At 39.3% G+C, this 19,860-nt stretch overlaps 1 protein-coding gene across 1 annotated transcript in view; it reads left to right on the forward strand.

Moving 5' to 3' along the window:
* The first annotated feature begins 1,628 nt into the window (after positions 1-1,628).
* Positions 1,629-19,860, forward strand: part of uxs1 (UDP-glucuronate decarboxylase 1) — a 51,770-nt gene continuing 33,538 nt past the window's right edge. The window contains exons 1-6 of the mRNA XM_030080976.1: positions 1,629-1,719; positions 8,412-8,439; positions 12,023-12,071; positions 14,361-14,404; positions 16,993-17,053; positions 18,676-18,856. Of these exons, the coding sequence (XP_029936836.1) occupies positions 1,629-1,719; positions 8,412-8,439; positions 12,023-12,071; positions 14,361-14,404; positions 16,993-17,053; positions 18,676-18,856 (454 nt within the window). The remainder of the gene's footprint in view (positions 1,720-8,411; positions 8,440-12,022; positions 12,072-14,360; positions 14,405-16,992; positions 17,054-18,675; positions 18,857-19,860) is intronic.

Below are 19,860 nucleotides of genomic sequence, written 5' to 3' on the forward strand. Positions count from 1 at the left end.
AAGAACATAAATGTGCATCATTTCCTAATATTGGGGCTCATTCTGATAGAGATCCTGCGAGAGCTCTATCACTCTGAGACCAGCATTGCCTTGCTTTATATGTGAACATAATAAATATTTTATCAGAAAATTGAAGATTGACTCCAGTCTGTTCTTGGGCTTTCAACAGAAGAATCGGGAGCTAACAAGAGTATGTTCAGTACTTAAGGTAGTAAGACCACAAGATGGTTAAACCTGCTTCTCTCCTGCTCTCGAATTTGGGATGGACAAAGATTTAAACATAAAGGAGCTTATTTATAAAAATACAATTTAATAATGTGCTCAACAACAACAACAACAACAACAACAACAACAACAACAACAACAACAACAACAGCAACAACAACATGTATACTATAAGCTGTCAGCTATATTGCAGTGCCTCAGTGACACAAATTCCCTGCACTTACCTCATTTACAAATAGCATAAACACCCCCATTTCTACTAAGTGACCTCCTCTATATTTTGGGTTGATCAGTGATCAGTTTATTTTATTTCAAAATAAACCACATCTGAAACAGTCTACCTGCCAAGAGAAATGAATACTTCTAAGCACAGAAAACAACAAGTTAAAAGGATCAACACACAAAAATTTGAGAAAGTCAGCCAGGTATGCGCCAGGGTTTGGTCCACTGGCTGCACTGTGGAAAGTTACCCAAATTTGTGAGGGTTTTATGAATGAAGCATTGTGTCCGGGGTGACGGCTTAATAAACACAGAACAAAACACACAAAACAACAAATAAAGCCACACAAACAATAATACTGACAATAATAATAATGATGATAATAATCGTGTGATATGGTAATCCGTCACCATGCCAACGTCACGAGCCCTGCTCCTTTGCCCCGTTAACCGCTGCCGCATCAGCCTGCTTAATCGAGCCAGGAGTAATCGCTCATCTTGTAGTGCCTCGGCCCCAGCAGAGAGGAACAAACTCCAACATGTGTGCATTTATGCTCCGTTAATTTTTTTTTTTTTAATTTTGCTTGCTCGGTGTTTCCCCAAATGTCACCGCGAGGGTGAAGTCGGGGGTTTTGTTAGCGGCAATTATGAACGACAGAAATTACCGCTAGTCGTTAACGTTAGCCAGCTAATTGCTAACATATGAGCTGGCTGCTAAGCTACTTTGGGGTTACAGGACTTTTAGTTTCCAGTGTCGCGGCCTCTAAATTGACTTTTTAAGTTTCCGGAACACCGAAGAAACTGGCGTGGCTTGCACATCTTCTGCCTAGCAGCGTCAGCGTACAAATGGCAGCGATAAGTAGTGAATTTATGGCTTGTTGCTAACGTTAGCACCCCGTAGCTTGCCACCTGATCCCGTTTGCTACCTGTGTGTATCGCCAGCCACGTATGACTGCCCCTGCTTGGTGTTGACGTAGCAGGAGCACTTAGCTTGCCTCACTTGTCTGTATACATTCTTATTTTAATGAGGAATGTCAACTAATCCTCAGTCCACGTAGCTGAAACTGCGACATCTGAAACCCCTGGAGTCGACTGGGGACAAGAGCACTTCTGATCCAAACATGTTGTAGTCGGACCAGAGCGTGTGGCTGGCTGGTTTCCTGGATACATTTTGCATTGAGCAGATGATGAAGCGGATCATCTGGGTGATATCAGGACTAAACAGAAGAATGATGAAGCTCCTATTCGCTCTCGCTTTGATCGCCTACATTGCCTGTAAGTACAGTGCAGTAGACTTGTGTAGTGACTGACACAGTGCACCTCACTCCTGGAGCTGTCACTGCTCCTGTTGTTATTATTAGCAATCAAAGACAGCCCCAGTTTAAATCTACGTCAGTGGGCTTCAGTGGGCTTGCCCGCCTGCCTCTTTGTTACCAGTCCTCCACAAAGCGCCTTGCAAGTGTTGGACACCTGTTTAACTAGTTTGACTACAACATTGCTGTCTCCAGTTTTCACAGTTCACCCTGAAAGTGGTCTTAAAGTGGATTACATAAAAACAGAGACTCTCCCCTGACAGTGTTGGTACAGTCAAATAGACATAATTAAAAATATTGACCTTAGATGTATACTGTGGCTGTAAATTAGAGGGGAGAGACAATCTTGTCCTTTAGTTTGTCATCAGGAAGAACTGAATGAGCCGGTCAGCTGACAAGAAAGTAAAATTCCTTGTTGAGTTATGGGGGTATAATTTATGATCTAGTTAAGCGATTTTCGCAGTAACATATTTACAGAATACAATTTGTTCGCACTGAGATATGATGGCAAATTACACGTTTACCCATCAAGGGCTGCAACTAAAGTGTCAAAATAATGACAAATGGTTATGGGAAGTTACCAAAGCCCAAACTGTGGTCTTGCTTTCTTAGTCTAAGTAACGGGCCCTCAAAGTATTCATTTTATAACAATATGAATAGAGAAATGTAAGCAAATATCTGCATCTTGGTGAGTGTAATTAGGAAATGTTAAAAATATAATGGCTAACTGTTCTTTTGATTGAGTAATGGTTTCAGCTGTACCATCAGCTAAATCTGATATTGTTTGTCAGTCAGCAAGCTAAATCTGTTTCATCATGCAACTATCCATCTCAGACAACTGGGAGCTTCTATAAGGGAAATGTTATACAATGCATCACCATATGCACTAAAATAAGTGTAAGTGCAGCCACACTATGAAGGGAGGCTTCTGTAAATTTCTCCTGCTTTTGCATTGGAAAGACACATCATCAGCGTACATAGTTACTGACGTGTACGTTGTTACTACAGCAACCCATACAGATAGGTTGGTAATGTCTGGACACACAAATCGGATCTGATTACTTGCAAATTACAATGCGGGCGGTCTGTCATAAAGATCTGATTTGAGAAACAAACCCGATTTGCCTGCACTTTGAACAAGGCCTTATTGCCATTTAATTCCGTGTAGCACATCATGAGATCTTGCCTAATGGCCAATGACTCATTGCTGTTTAAAGTTATATTGCAAGAGCGCCGCTTACTGGCGAAATTTAATTACATTTTATTGTCAGGCCCCGCATATGTGCACCAAATGTGGTTGGGTTAACACAATGTGTGGATGAGTTATTTCAGTTTTTGTAAAATAGCCCCTCACCGATACCATTTTGCTGAATTGGGCAAATGATATGGAGCAGAAAGAGGAGGAGAAGCAAAAAATGTGTTTTAGACAAAACTCTAAATGGTAGCAAATCTGCGCTGGAGGCATGTTACTGTAATCCAGCGAAAAAATAATTTTGTTTTTCTGGCATACCGTTGTGAAGTTTCAGTCGAAAACATAAAGTTGTATGTAAAAGCACCACTGTTTGGCTGATAGGTGTGGTTTTTCTTATGAACTATTTTTGATTCCGGAGTTAGGTGCTGAGCTTGTCAGGCAAGTTTGGTTACTGTAGCTGTTATGGTTTCTGAGAACTGGATACCAGATACCGCAGCCTGGCTCCAGTGCCAGCATCACGTATCAAATTGCCTTCTGCATCACGCCAAAGTGGATACAGTTTTGAATTAATAGTGCTATAGAGAGAAGCACTGTAGAAAGGATTCCTCACCATGTGTATGGCTGTACCATAAATTACATTATCACCTAGGTGGCAGTGGAGCCTGGATATTAGGGGGTAGAAAGATGAAGAAGAGGATTTACCATGTTCTTGGATGTCTAATAATGATTATTTTCATAGTATATTGATGCCTCTGCAGACAACAAAGTGACAGTGCAGGTCTCAACAAACTCACCAAGCAACTACTGATCAACAAATGTGGTAAAATTATTACATTTGTTGGCAATGAAATTTGTTATCCATCAGCTGCTTAAAACAAGGGATGAGTGTTTGTGGTAATTTTAGTATCAGGGTACACACTGTAGTGTTGGGCTACTTGTTAATGGCATAATATAATCATAAGGAGTTACTGAATAAAATGAACCAAAAAGTTGCTGTTTTTATTTACTGAACTCTCCTCTGCCCATGTCCCCACTCAGTGTTTTCTCATCTTTTTCTCCACACTCCTCTGTGGCTGTCGACCAGCACATTTGACAGCCTCAAGGCCCCGTGGCCTTCTAGTGAGGTAGAATGGTTGGCTGTAATTATTGTGGTGCTGCCCGCAGGATATGGCTGTGAAGGTGATATGCAGAGGAGGCCTAATTTCATGGCCAATTCAAGTAGGCCAAACTCATAGCCCACTCATGACCTACTTAAAAAAACAAACTCCAGTGGGTAACTGGCCCAGTGGTTGGCAGTAATAAGGATAGTCTACCTCCTCAAATGTTTTGCTGTCTTCATGAATACACAATAGACAAAGGGAGTTGAACCTGTCCTGAATAGCTTCCTTAAGTTGCTTCCTTGTTGTGGTGAAGTCTGTTTCCCCTTGATACATTCCAATTGTGATGTCAGGGAAAACAGATCATTATGATTAAAAGTGATATTAAACTGAAGTAATAATCTTTAAATAAATAAAGAAAAAACAAAATACAGTAGCCTATGTTTAATATTACGTATTTCACCATTTTAATTCTGGTTTATTTTCCACCTTATTTTACACACACAAACACAGTCACTCCTCAAGTCTCTCATTACACACACACTGGCTTACTCTGCTTCTCCCTTTTCTGTCTGTCTGTCTGTCTGTCTGTCTCTCTCTGTCTCTCTCTCTCTCTCTTTCTCTGTTTGTCTGCTCTGCTGACTTTCTTTGACAGCAGTGTGTTTTACAAAGTCGCCCAATAAACACAAATCACGTCTTGATTTTTTTTTTACCTGTGATTCAGTTTTCACCACAGCAGGCAAGCCATGTCTGGAGGTGCTTTGTTGTTAATGACATTGAAATCATAAAAGTGCTTAATTTTGATACCCAGCCTTAACAATAACATCTTTAAAATTGTGTGTGCCTGTGTCTAGGCAAACGAAAGTGCTGGTTACATGGAGATGGTGACCAGAGGGAGTGTGGGGTTGAATGTGCTACTTTTTAATATAATTGTTATATTATTTATTTATTTATTTTTACAAATTTTGTATGCACATGTTTTTACATTTCCACTCATATATATGTGTGGTTTTTTTTTTTTTTCCCCTGTGGGATAAGCAGGCTATTTCTGATTCTGATTCTGATTCTGAAACACTAGTATTAGTATACAACTACAGACATGATTTGCAGTATTTTTTTCTTGATATTTTTGTTTGTAAATGCCCACTGTGGATCCTGCTAAACTGCTGCACTTTCCAGTCAGCATCCCTGATGAAGGCAGTATTGAGTTTGACAAATGTGCTCACTTTTCTAGAGTAGGGCGATAATTGCTGTAAGGTTTGATCCATACACTTCAAACAAGGAATCTGCTAATGTGTCCCAAGAGGATGGAGGCTGGAAGTTAACCGATGTCATGAACGGTGGAGTAGCTTGAAGACTAGTGGAGTGAGAGGGAACACTGGGAAGGCATATTGTTTTGGAGATTGCTGCTGAGGATTGCTGGGATAGAAAGACAAGGGAACTACAGTCAAGGTCAGATGCTTTATTGAGCACTTGTGGGAAAAAGCCATGAGTGTGTTGTAGTGCTCTCAACTAGGGCACACATTTATCATTCTGCCTCTCCTCTTGGCCCACATACGCTTCTTTAGTCTGTTTTTCTCTCACTCACCCAACTCCATCCCTAGTGACTTTATTCCTGTGTGTGAGGTTTGAAGGTGGTGGTGGTGGTGTGTGTGTGTGTGTGTGTGTGTGTGTGTGTGTGTGTGTAGGCACATTACCAGGAATTCTGAGCCCCCCAGCAAGATATGACACTGGACCCCACAACCCTGCTGTGATACATTTAACTTACTGCAGCACTGGCTCTTCTCCCTGAAGTGCCTCGTTCATTTCCCCTCATTAATATGTTGCCTTGCTGTTAGATCTCTTTCCAGCCTGTACTGTGTTTTTGGAACAGAAACCCCCAAGTACCCCTTCTGCCAGCTGACATTGTCAGCTGCTCAGTGATCGAGGATAATGCTAGCGAATAACTGGTGTCAAGAGACATTTCAGCTATGAATGTTAAAAAGCCCCATCCTCAAACTAAAAAAGCAAATAAAGCCATATTATTAGTCTAGTTGTTTGCCTCACAATGCATGTTCACTTGATGTTTGTGTTTGAGCTCTGCTCTTAATAACTAGCTTACTCATTTGTTGTGAAAATGTGACCTCATGATTTATGCCAATTACAAGCTATCATAAACTGTGCCAGAGACACATCAGTCTTGTTGCAGTTCCTTGGATACAAATTACTTGACATTCCCTCATTTGTTCATTTGTTTGTAATGTGGCTGCCTGAGTGTTTTCTTCCTCATTGAGGAAGAAAATGAGAGGCAAATGTGAGTGTAAAAATATCAGACATGAGGAGAGAAAATAGGTTAAAGAGGTCTACAAAAAATAGAAATAGTTTCATTAACTTTGTTAGTTAAAGCAAACAAAAAATACACATTGCAAAAAATACTGAAATTCTATTTCATGAACCAGGACATAATAATGTGTGACTTAAACTGTCATACGATAAGCCTTGAGTCATTGGGAAATTGGTGGCCATGTTCACTGTGTCTGATTTTATGTTTTGCTCATTTTGAACAAAGCTTAGAATTTGAATGACTGAGGCAGTCAGTATGACTGGAAGAGGGTAATGTCTATAATGTGCAATTTTCAAAACACGCATGTACATGCATGCACCCATATACAGCATATAGCCACAGTCTAGAAGTCTGGGAGTGCATCTACAGGCCTAAAGGAAAACAACAGACAAAAAAAAAATTGTAAAGCACCACCATGATTATAGTTTCCTCTTCAAAAAAATGAATTTCCACTTTTTATGCTTAGCTGATTCTGGGAATACTCCTAAGCAATTCCCCGAAACATGATGGCTGACCCTCCCCTTTAGACTGATATTGCTCTTAGAGCTGTAGCAGCAGGATGCCAAGCCTCTCTCGCTCTCTCTCTCTCTCTCTCTTGCACTCTCTCTCTCTTTCTCTCTCTCTCTCTCTCTCTCTCTCTCTCTCTCTCTCTCTCTCAAACACTCTCACAAACACACATGCACACATGCACACAAGCTGGAGCAGATAATAAGATGTTGTACGCACCCCCGCCTTTGTCACCTGTACTTTACCAGCCATCACTAAGAAATTTCTTGGGGAAACACTGATTAACATGGTTGAACAGATACATTTTATCCTGTGCGGCGGGCTGACAGGTAGGCTCTTGTAAAGAGCAGGTGAGTGGCAGCTCCGAGCATGTAGATAATTGGTTTTGTCACTACACTTACAGTGTAGGTCTGCGGAGATATGGACTGTTCATCATTGTAACATCCAGGAATATAAACGTTCTGTCACTGGACTGCACTGTGTACTTGAAGTGTCCTATACCGCGGTGTTTGTCAACCTGGTAGTTTGCAAGATATTTCTGGGGGTTGTGAGATGATTTATGGGCTAGGAAAAAAAACATACTTCTACTGTACAAATTTTAGTCAATTTCTGATTTTCCTCATGTTTTTACATTTTTGCTGTAAAATGCTGAATAGTTTTCAGCCTCTCTGCCTCCTCTGACAATCATATGAAACAAACTGAAAAGATAAAATTGTTGCTGAACTGCACACCACTCTAATTACAGTATGAAACCTGTGATCGAGGTCATATGTAGGCATAGCTTTCATTTAGAAAATTCTAAATGTGCCATAGAAAGTAGGTAGTTAGGAAGGTATAATCAAAAATGAGTTGGGCACTTAGGATATAAAATGCTTTGATGTAGCCAAGATGTAAATTTAGAACTTTGTTGCCATTTAGGTCCCCATTGCATATCAAGCTGCTTCCTATGTTTTCTGTGAGCCCTTTGCAGGGCTCTTTGAGCAGACTTAAGTCCAATTATTACTAAAATGCTGCCAGAGCTATGCTGTAGTGGCCTATGCCAGTGTGACAGTTTATAGTTGTGAGTCTTTACACACACACACACACACACACACAGTAGATCACTGAAACATGAGACAGACAAATGAACAGACACATAGAGAAATCCAAATGCACAGTCTGAGCAGCATCAGCACTGCCCTGCAGATGCAAACAGTACAAACTGTTCTGTGTTTTGTTTTGTTTTTTTGTTTGCTTGTTTTTTTTTGTTTTTTTTTTTTGGCAAAGACCAGTGAACTAACATTTCATACATAAATGTCAATGATACTTGAATATATATGAGCCATTTCAGTAAGAACAGTGGAGTTGAAGGAGAAAGAAGCAAAGAAGAACAAGTTTGCCTGCATTTTTCTTAATTTGACTACTCATACAGTTTTGCTCTATTGGGTAGACTAGTGTAGCTGAATGTGACAGTTTGCTATGCATGTACTGTTCTCATTTGAACAAATAATTATCTGATAATTTTTATAACCATTTTTTTCCTTTCTCTGTTGCAGCTGTCTGGGGAACATACACAAACATGAGGTACAGTAATCAATTTCTCTGTTATTCTCTTCTCAGTTATTGCATGGCTGGCTAAGATCTACTTAAAATGCTTGTTAGTGGAAATTGATGCCACTGATGTAATGTAACGGTCTCGGTTGGTGGAATTTGTTAATGCAGCATGCTTTTTTTATTCTTATTTGAATTAGGCACTCTCTGATTCACTCATTTGTCAGTTAAGTACATTTTATTCTCAGGAAAAACTCCTATAAATGCTGTCAAGGCCAGGATTTGCACTAACTGGAATTACTGCCTCAGTCAGAAGTCCCTCTCATGCTTTGAGCTTATTCAAAACGAGTTTTAAGTGGTGCCAAATATAGGGCCTTGTCACATCAATCCTTGCTTCCCTGTACAGGTTACCTGTCACTTTTAGAACTGAATTTGTGAGATAATAATTATCACCCTTAAAACACAGCTCATTTCTGGTGCTGAGATACTCTTCAAAGCTTTTAACCCGTTTTAACCCAGAGCACAGCCTGAAATCAGCCGGAAACTGGGCATTTGCCACTACAACCTGCCATTTCACTGTGCAGTAAAAATAAGGCTAATGAAGCTAGTGTCGATGTTAAATCACCTCTCAAGGCCTATTTTATAAACTTGCTTTTAAGTTTTTGGTTTTCATGTTCTTAATCTTGTGTTAAGAACATGAAATTTCATCTTGTGTCACTTTGTATTGCAGTTTGTACTTTCTCTCTCACTCTCTCTCATGAGTACTTTGTAAATATTTTTTTGGAAAAAGAACTCTAAAGTTTATCATCATTTGATTCTTGCAGTTTTGTTCTACCTCTTTTCATCAATATTACACACACTTTAAAAATGTTTTTTCCATATTATGGTATCATTGAAATGATAGAGACTTGGGAAATGGAATTGAAGATGACAAGTGTATTATGTGTTTGAGAAGCTCTTGTGGGCCTTACAGTGGTGGGGAAACAAGTCAGTGAAATCACCTTGTGGTGTTTTTGGTTGGCATGAAAACCTGCAGCCTCTCGGCCCTCCATAGCACATGGTCCTCCACCCCTGCTTTAGGAGATTTGAATTGGCAGAATCTCACCCTTTTTGAGTGGAGAGAATATTGTGGTACTGGGGGGCACTGGCACCGGAATAGGGGGGGACAACAAGACATTTTGTTTCCCAGCTTCAGGTGTTATGGTAATAAAGTGGTATCGTCTAAGTCAGGCAATAATGGTGATAATGTCTACTCTTTTGATGTTCCACAACTGTGTGCTCAACATGCATCGCTAAAGTCACCAGAATCGCAACCCTTGTTGATGTCCTGGCAGGGGATGCAGCAGGTGTATTCGTGAGGTATAGACAAGCTGCTGCATCTCTACCTCACTGTGCCGACATGCAGTGCCTCTTCTGAACGGAGTTTCTCAAGTCTCTGTCATTTGAGGAACTACAGTGACAAAACGGCTTAACAAACTGCTTTCCCTGCACTTCCAAAAAGACCTGACTGTTGACTTGGACATGAACAAAGTGTTCAATGGCTTTTTTCTTTGGAAGTGATGGGCTCACTCCGTACTTTGGAAAATAAGCCTATGTGCACTAAATCTCGCTTGTTCTTCTTAGTGCAGTTTTCAGCAGGATTTGTTGACAGACTTGCAGCCGAGTATGGGATAATTGTTGGATGTGCTCTGCTTCCAGAGAACTGAAATATGAAGCCTACTGGTCATGTTTCCCTGAATACTAAATGTCATTTTTAAAGTTAAATGTGAAAATGTTGAATTAGTATTATAATTACCACTCAGTGTAGTGCCAAATAAAAACTTTCAGATTCTACATTCACTTTCTAAGAGTTAATAAGTACAGTTTTATGTATAATATATTAGCAACTTGTGTAGGGGACTAAACCTCACTCTGCTGCAGTGCTTTCTATTCGTATGTTAGTAGGCCTATACATAAGATGTAAAGACTCTGTTTAGGTCTCTGAGGGCACGAATTTTTAAAAAATTTTAATTTTAGAAAACATATTGACTGGTTTGTTGGTAAATTGGTTACACTGTAACAGTTCTCATAGTGAAAAAACATAGGGGTCTGTATCAATAGGAGCCAAACCTTTTTAGCTGCTGAGAGAGAGAGAGAGAGACAGAGAGAGACAGAGAGAGACAGAGAGAGACAGAGAGAGAGAGAGAGAGAGAGAGAGAGAGAGAGAGAGAGAGAGAGAGGTGGGTGGGCTATGCTGAGGTTGAAAGGAAACTGAGGTGAAAAAGTTCACTAGCGTATTATGTCATCTAAGGCTGGATGTCCCCCCACTTCAGTAGTCATTCCAGTGCTGTTGGTGGGTGGTGCACCTGTATTTCTACCTCATGGCATGCTTCACATGTGGAGCTGTTGACTCTGGGTTCAAGTGATTATGGTTGCCTTGCTGAATGAATCAATGGTAAGGCAAGAGCAAATACCTCTAACCACAGTTAGAGGGGTCTGTGTTATTAATGCAACCATCTGGATTTATTTAGAGATGCCCCAGTCCACTTTTCCTCAGTTCTGATTAGATTCCGATGCCTGAATTTGAATATGTAGCGCTACCACAGCTCTTTTCCCTTGAATATTATCATTAATATAATAATAATATAATAATATTATTGCAGTAGTTGTTGGTGGTGTTATGTGTAAGGAGACATGAGGCTGTAAACCACACACCACTTTTTCATTCGCAGACTAAAGGGCTTTGTAGATGGGCAATGAAAATGCCTGGCCTTAATTCATTTTTAGTGAGAGGCGAGCGAAGGAGCAACGCAGGGTGAGCGATGCAGCCACAGCGGAACGTGGGCTCATCCTCACAAACAATCATGCCTGTGCTTGTTTGTGCACACACCAGATCACATGCCTCCTCAAACAAAGTTGACTCATCCTGAATTTTTGATGGCGTGACATGGAAATCCGTCACCTAGTTGACCAGTCAGCGGACACCAGGTGTGTTTTGTTATGTTAAGGTCTACCATCAAATGATGTAATTCTCCAAACTCAGATCTGGAAGCAGGCACAGAATGTACCTCTGCTGTCCTGCTGCTCCTGCTCCCATAACAAAACTAAACTGATGTTCTCCCACTCCTGCTTCACCTGTCTTCTGCCCACAGCCCACAACTGGCTACAATGTGTACTTTGTTAGTAGGCAAGTTTGTGTGTTTGTTATACATTTTAGAAATTATTTAGGACACATGCTGTTTGTGTTGCTTTTGCTATTGTTATAACACCCGAAGTATAGCAGAGCAGCACCATGTGGCAGCTAGCAGCATGTGATTTTCGTTGCACATTGACAAAGCCCTTAAGGATCCAGCGCAAACTCTGTCTGTACAAAAAAATATGGGGACTATTGGATGTCTTTGTAGAACTGTTTAATTACTAAATATGTGCTACAACAATTTGGCTATGCTTATAATCACATTTTTACGTACTTCTAATTCATCAGGCTATGGAATGTGGATCGTGACCTCAGTTCAATATTTGATGAGTGAATTACGTCAATATTAGCACTTGATACCGATATTGGATTGGATCAGCCCTAACCATGGATTTATTTACTGTTTTTCTTACCATTTTTCTCTTCCTCTCACTGTCATAGATCAATACAAGAACACGGCGAAATGAAGATTGAGCAGAGAATTGATGAAGTGAGTCTGCTATGCTTTTTTTTCCCCCCATGGCCTTGTTAACATTAAAAATAGTATCAGTTCAGTGTTATCAACTGCTCTTACTCATGCATACAAATATACACACTAAAATAGATGAATTCTTTTAATTAGATATTTGTGGGGATGTTCCACTGATTTACATTCATTTCCTAACTGCATACCCACTCCTAACATACCCTGTAATTTCTCATTTGGCAAAAATGCGTCAAAAAATGGGTAGTCCATTTTTGTTCCTCATACTTTTTGTGCTCCACGAAATCACACAAATCAAAGTAATTAGAAAACTGCTACGGGCATCATCCATGACGTACATACAGATGAAGAAAACAGCAAAATATATTAACTTACATGTTAAACGTTTAACATTGAGTAATGAATGCTAGACTTGTTTATCCATGAATCATTAGATTCACTGGGCATGCATTGTGCTTGTAATCTGCAGCTTGTGATTACATCATAAGATCTGTTATTGTTATGTACTATCATATATATTTTTTTAAACTGTTAAGTTTTTGTTGTGACAATTTAAACCCCACCAACTTCTCTATCAGTTTATATCCGATTGTGAATGTCATTTAATCACTGCATATTTTACATGGTGGAATTTATGTAACAAACAGAAAATGCACAACGCGCACCCACACAGTTGAAAAGTCAGCTTCATAACAGATCATTATCGCCCTATTATTGAATCTAAATGTTTGGTTGCTCATTGAATCAGAATGTTTGCTTATCAAATGGTGCAGTTGCTCATTAAAATAAAGCCAGTTTGCTATCGGGGTAACCTTCCAGTTCAAAGAGGCAGCTTGCCTGTGACACTTCATTTGTTTTTGGCGATGCATGCTGACATTTCCCTCCTCACATATTCTGAGCGGACCTGTAATTAATTTTGTGGTGTATTGGAATTGTTTTGAAATGCAAATTATAATGATGAGTCTGAGTCATGGTAATGAGATTAAATGTGCTCTACAAATGCACGTGAATTTATTAAGGCCAACTAAATAAGGAAAAGCTACAGAGAATAATAGGTTCATATGTTTTACTACCTGTGCATTTGGATAAAATCCTGAGATGGTAAAGACATGTCATCATTGGTTGTGTTTACATGCATGTCCTGTCCAGTCTTTAACATGACTACTCAACTAACCTATTTTTTTTTTTTTGCATTGCATAAGTCAGGAATGTTTGTATTCTGAATATGGTTACCCAGAAACCTGGTTAAGATGCCTGGCTTTCTCCAATATTTGTTAAGTTTTTGTAGAAATTCTCAAGATTAAATATTGACGATGTGCTTATGGACAGCTTATTCCTTTAACTTTTAGGTTTTTTCCATTTGTGCAGGCTCACAGGATTATTAATTGGTTTGCAACAACATGATACACCTCACAGTCCCAACCTTATCTAAGACAAATGCAGCTCTCTCTTAGGAAGTGGTGTACAGAAGGTTTACACAGTGGGATGACAACTTCTCATTATAGGCACCATCGTTCTGCAAAACTTGAAAGTGAAGGCCTATGAGTTGGACCGCTTTTCTTTATATTCCTCATCTGGAAAATCATTCATAACTATCCCTTCCCACCAGTGTGACTCTAAACTTTAATCTGTAATTGTGATACAGATTAAATAGTATTATAGTAGTCCTTGTTGGCACCATCTGTAATTTTCTAGGGTTGAGTGTATTTCCAGCAGCAGCTGAATCCCGGCATTCTTGGCATCCACGGTTCACTGTAGGGAAAAATATAATTGCCTGTATTTGTCAGGAGCATCAAGAAGATCCCACAGTTTACTATGGGGATCAGCATTTCATTTGTATATATTGGAAGTAGCCTGGCTCACTATTGCTCTGTCAGAGAGGGAGGGGTATGGGTGGTATGTGACAGGAATATTCTGTTAATTGGTAATTTCATGGCAGCAGGCAGACTCAGTCACAGGATTTCCAACACTAATTTTAACAGCTAAACTTGAAGTAGATGGCACTAAGCAGTGTGCATACATCTGGCAACACTATGTGGTTGTCACCGTAAGCCAGCTCCACATGTCACATTTTCACCAAGGTTGGATACATACATTTTCCAGACCGTACCTGAAAGAGGACATGAAACATACATTTAAAAATCTAGAAGATCTTTCATGCATTTGTTCAGTGGCCATTAAACTGGCATGTAAACACAGCCTCAGAGAGACATGGCAGACTTTGTTCAGCAGTCGTTAAAAATGTCTTCTTGTCAATTTCACGCATCATGTCAATCTTACTCATCTCACTTTTAGGCTGTGGCTCCCCTCAGAGAGAAGATTCGAGATCTAGAGCTGAGGTATGTATACATCATTTGAATGCAGATGAGGAAACATGCACATTTACGTAATACTTTTTTTTTTTTTTTCAAAACTAATACTGCTTGATTTTAACTTTAAAATATTCCATTCCCATGTCCTATGACATTGTTGGCCTGCATTATTCATCATTCATAGCTCCATGCTATGGTGGAAGGAGAGAAAAATGAGCACTGTTCTCTGGCCAGTAGCCTAGCTCCAATATATTACAAGTTTCATTTTAATATAAATGTCCTCTCCAGTGAAGCAATTCCACACTTTGAAATAAGAGATTCAAAATGTATTCTTTGTGTTCTCGATTTGTTGGGGAATGGTTCATTGAAATAATGATTGACTGTTGTCAGTGTCTGGTTGTGCAATAAATGAATTTAGAACATAGTATTATTAGAGAAATAGGACCTCTATAAAAGCTTGACTGCGTGTGTCTGTCTGTGTTTTGCATGTTTGTGTATTTGTTCATTTATTAGTTCAGGTGTTGGTACCATTTGTCGTGGAGATGATTTTTTTGATGATGTTTTGCAGTGTATTTTATTGTTTCTGTTCACCTGCTCAGGGACTACAGATGGAAATCAGCTAATGGCTAAATCTGGCAAATCTTTTCACTTTGTTTTAGATTTATGTATTTTGTACATGGTCCCTAACATAAATAAATTTAGTCAACTAAACTAAAGTTTTTGAAAAATAGTGGCAGTATGAGACACACATCCAAAAGAAAGAGATAAGTACCAGAATAAAACACAATGCACTACATAGATTCAAAAAAAGAAAAAACGCCACAAACACTGTTATTGCACTAATAATGATGATGTTTTCAGCCACTGTTGATTTCAAAATTTTCACTATTTTTTTTTCATGAATTAAAATTTTCACTGTATGCTGTGTGCAGTCTAAACATCATAGAGCCCTGCATAAGGCAGCGCTGTATAATTACACATGAGGCATTAAGGTGAAAGCCACAAGCATAATTGAATTGGAGACCCAGTGCACTGAGCATCTGCATACCTGCAAGAAGCTCAGTTATTAACTAATTGTGGTGCTCACACCCCCCCTTTCACAAATACCCAAAGAGCACATGTTTATAATCTATTAAGTAATCACAGTGGACCCTGCAGCAAATGCTCAAATGCTAACCAGATAAAACAGGCCTCTTGTTCTGCCAGTGTGTTTAATATTTATAAACCTTTAAAGCATGGTATGTTGTATGGATCCACTGTGCTCCAAACTGATTTTTATAATAACCGTTTGTCTGCAGGTTTGTATGCATATCTTGGGCATGTTTGATTGTAGGCATGCATTTACATGTGCATGATTGCAAGATGCAGTGTTAACAGAAAGACAAAACTGATTTCTCGTACATCTCAGCGAGTGTAAAGCTTACAGAGGAATCATGCTGCACTCAGCAACAGGGAAAGTGTTCATCTGCACCTTCCACTAGAGTCAATGAAAAGCAATCAATGAAAAACTGAGTGGAAATCAGTCTGCATTCAGGAAAGGAAGATCTCATGAAAGCCAGCCTACATCCATTTCGAAGCTGTCTCATTTACACAGTGTATCATTTGTATTTGAATTGCACATAATGGAATTTAAAAAAAAAAAAAAAAAAAAAGGAAAATTAGAGTCGTTTTAATTTGTGCTGAATCATGATATTCCTTCAGTGGTGTGCAGATCACTGCCATAGACGGAAAGCTAAATGTATTCAGCAGTTTCACCATCTAACTTCTCGGAAAACAACAACAAAAATACCCAGATATGTATTTCCGACACATGATACATTGTGTACATAAGACAGCTTTGGAGTGGCTCTAAGGTTTATTTTTTACTTTGATGGAGCAAGGCTAACGACTCCCATACACTTCAAGTCTTTTTTCTAAGATAAGTTGACATGCTATCCATAGGAACCGAACTACCAGATGTAAAGTTGAAAATTATATTGAACAAAAAAAGGAATTTTGCCCAATATGCTGGAGTATTCCTTTAACATTGAGGAGTGCAGATATTGATGCTCCATTGTCACAACCGAAGGTGATAACAAATATTTTCAAAGCCTTGTTAATTTGTGTACCAATTAATTTGTGCAATTTGTTGAGCAATAATTCATCTCAAAGTGATTAGACTGGTTTAAGCTTTGATTTGCTTTATTGGCAGACCGGTCTTGCTGGAATGTTGAAATAGTGTTAAGCTGCATTGGGTATGGATTGTATTGACAAACATTGAACCACTCTGAATTAGCTGTCAGCTGTTACACAACACATCCTGCCTGCCTCTTGCCTTGCCACTCCAGGGGAGTTCCCCTCCGTTCTCTGACCAAAATGAACAAGAATCTCATTTTACAAGAATGGTCCATCACCCACTGCTAATTGGTGAGGAAAACGACTGAGAAGGACAAAAACGTGCTGACAGAGAAGGGAAGATGATTGCTGCCATCTTTAGTCCTGCTGATCCTGAATGGGGAAAGGAAATGTGGCTGCAGGCTGCTCTCAAAATCTCTGAATGTTCTGATGTTAGTGTTTTTTGTTGTTGTTGTTATTTATTTTCTTTTTGCTGTCTAAATAAATCGTCTCTGTTCCAGTTTGTCTCAGAAATATCCTCCTGTGAAATTCCTCTCAGAAAAGGATCGAAAGAGAATTTTGGTATGTGACATACACATTCACAGTTCATCTCATCCTTGAGGGATAATTTCAGTTATTTTGGACCTGGGTTTTATTTCTCCAGTTAAACCATCATGACACATGGTTGTCTTAAAAAGTTTGTCACAAACACACACTTAAGTAGTTGTGATTAAAACACATCCTTTTTACACATTAATATTCACATTTAAACATGTCCAACTAGTTGGCAACTGGACAGTCATCATAATGTTTCAGTTGTCATAGTGCATTAAGTATTTTTTAAGAAGCATTGCTCATACACTTCTTTTACTTCACTGCTTGCTGGTCTCATGCTGTGTTCGGGTCCTTTTTTGGGAAAACAAAAAGGAAGTACAGGCTTTTGTTGCCTCATTTCATATGACCGGTACAGAAAGACAGTGTTGAAAAATAGACTGAAAACCTCTAGTTTAACTCGTTCTTCCTCTCTAGTTCAACTTGATCAATGCTTGTTTGGATTATTATGCATCTTTCACAGTTTACATAATGTTGTGATAAAAACTGATGTTACCTGGTAGGGAAATTTAACCATTACATCATTTTAAGTGTTATCTCCCAGCCCAAGCACTACAGTATGTCTAAGAGAGTTTTTACATTATTCAGCCTCTATTCCCAATGTTATTGTGTTTCACAATGCTTTTTCTATCTCCCTCTCCTAAACTTTTCCACCTCTCATCATGCCCCTGTCCTTCCTCACTCAGCATGCTATGACCTTGATCATCTGGGAGCATTTCTATAACATTTCTTACTTGCTGGCATTTCCTCAGCTCAATCTTCTGTGACTCCCCAAGGGAAATTTCAGTTCCACTTTATTACTGGTAGATACATATAGAATGTCATAAACTCTATCTATCTATCTATCTATCTGTCTATCTATCTATCTATCTATCTGTCTATCTGTCTATCTATCTATCTATCTATCTATCTATCTACACACACGTGTGTATACATTATGTGTAATTTTCCACCTCCAACCCTATTCCTATTCTAATGCTGGTTTAAAAATTTTAGTTCCGCAGCCAGCATTAGAATAAAAATAGGGATGGAGGTGGAAAATTATCCCAAAATTATCCCTAAACGTCACTGCTGCAAAACATGTAGAGTGAATGCTCATGTCTTCGTTATCCATGTATACAGCTCATGTATGTGTGTGAGGGTTACATATATTGACAGCACAGCCTCTCTAGACATTAACATCCCGCACATAACTAATACTGGACAGTTTTCAAGACAGTGCATGGTTTATCACTTGGTAGATATATTTCCTTACTTACTATTTTGATGTATATGAACTCTATAGCATGACCTCTGACAGACAGCTGTAATTTGAGGCTTGTCTCGTGTTGCCATATCTTACATCTGTGGCCAAGTCTGCTCTAGACTCCCAGACAGTCCTTTATTTTTAACTTAATGTTCTGAACTCAGTGAAGACACATCTGTTCAAATAAAATTTGTAGCACACAGCTTAGGCTATCTACTTCCTTTTCATTATTGCCTTGGTTGGTTAATAACAATCAGTGTTCAAGGAGTCAGGCAGTCACCTATCATTTATCAGTAATAATAATTTATATTTTACTGATGGTGCTGTGTGTGTGCCCCTCCACTAGATCACTGGTGGTGCCGGCTTTGTGGGCTCTCACTTGACTGACAAACTGATGATGGATGGCCACGAGGTGACTGTCGTGGACAACTTCTTCACAGGGAGGAAGAGGAATGTCGAGCACTGGATTGGCCATGAAAACTTTGAGCTCATCAATCACGATGTGGTGGAGCCTCTCTATATTGAGGGTGAGGGAGTGTGTGAGCATGGGATGTGATGTGTGATGAGACTCTTTACACGTACAATAATGAGGCCAAGTGGAGTTTGCTTGGGCCAGAGCCACCTCATAATGCTTTTGACTCTGCATCTATGGCCTTGCTTGGTGGTTTGAGACCAAACTCCACCTGCCTTTTAACTGTTTGGATTAAAATATTAAAGTAACAACAGAAATATTATTTTACTGACAGCTCACAGATTTATGTGATGTGTAAATGAGAAAAGGCACAAAAAGGTGCAGCACACACACCGTAATCACCTTACTTTATCACTGTTTGCCCTACTAAATATGTCCTGCACCCATGGCATGAACCTCTTTTTGTGTTTGTTTGTGTGTGTGTGTGTGTGTGTGTGTGTGTGTGTGTGTGTGTGTGTGTGTGTGTGTGTGTGCGTGTGCGTGTGCGTGTGAGTGTGAATTTCTGATTATTCAAATTTGTGCGTGCAGAGATAAAGTAGTGTTAGGGCATAGATATTAGGGCGGGATGTTCACTGATGATGCTTACCTATATCACACACTTCTCTACAAGTCGATTTGGTATTATAATGCTAATAATAATGGATGGCTGCCTTGGAGGCTCAGAGAATACACTTGGGTGTCTCAAGTATGTTATGCTTTGGAAAATGGTCTGAAATTATGTTAAGTATGCGTGCAGTGTAGTTAGCATGGTTACAGCATAAATGAATGTTCTGCTTTATGATGTGGCCTTTATAGTGTTGTGTATGTGAAGACAGGTATGTTAACTTGCATTAGAAAGGTTTACCAATTAATGCATCAGTTAGTTTAATGACTTAATTTACAAAAAAGGTTATGTTTCAGATACTATAGTGATTATAGCAAGACCCTGATCTTTGTCCCGTTAGAAAGCAGAGGCCTCCTACATCGCCATGTTTGTCGGTCAGTTAACAGTTAGTCCAGAGGGCCATATATCCAAATCTGTATGGTGGAACGTCATGGATTTTGGTGACAACATTCATG

The sequence above is a fragment of the Myripristis murdjan genome, chromosome 21 (assembly GCF_902150065.1).
Source record: "Myripristis murdjan chromosome 21, fMyrMur1.1, whole genome shotgun sequence".
Taxonomy (NCBI): Eukaryota; Metazoa; Chordata; class Actinopteri; order Holocentriformes; family Holocentridae; genus Myripristis; species Myripristis murdjan.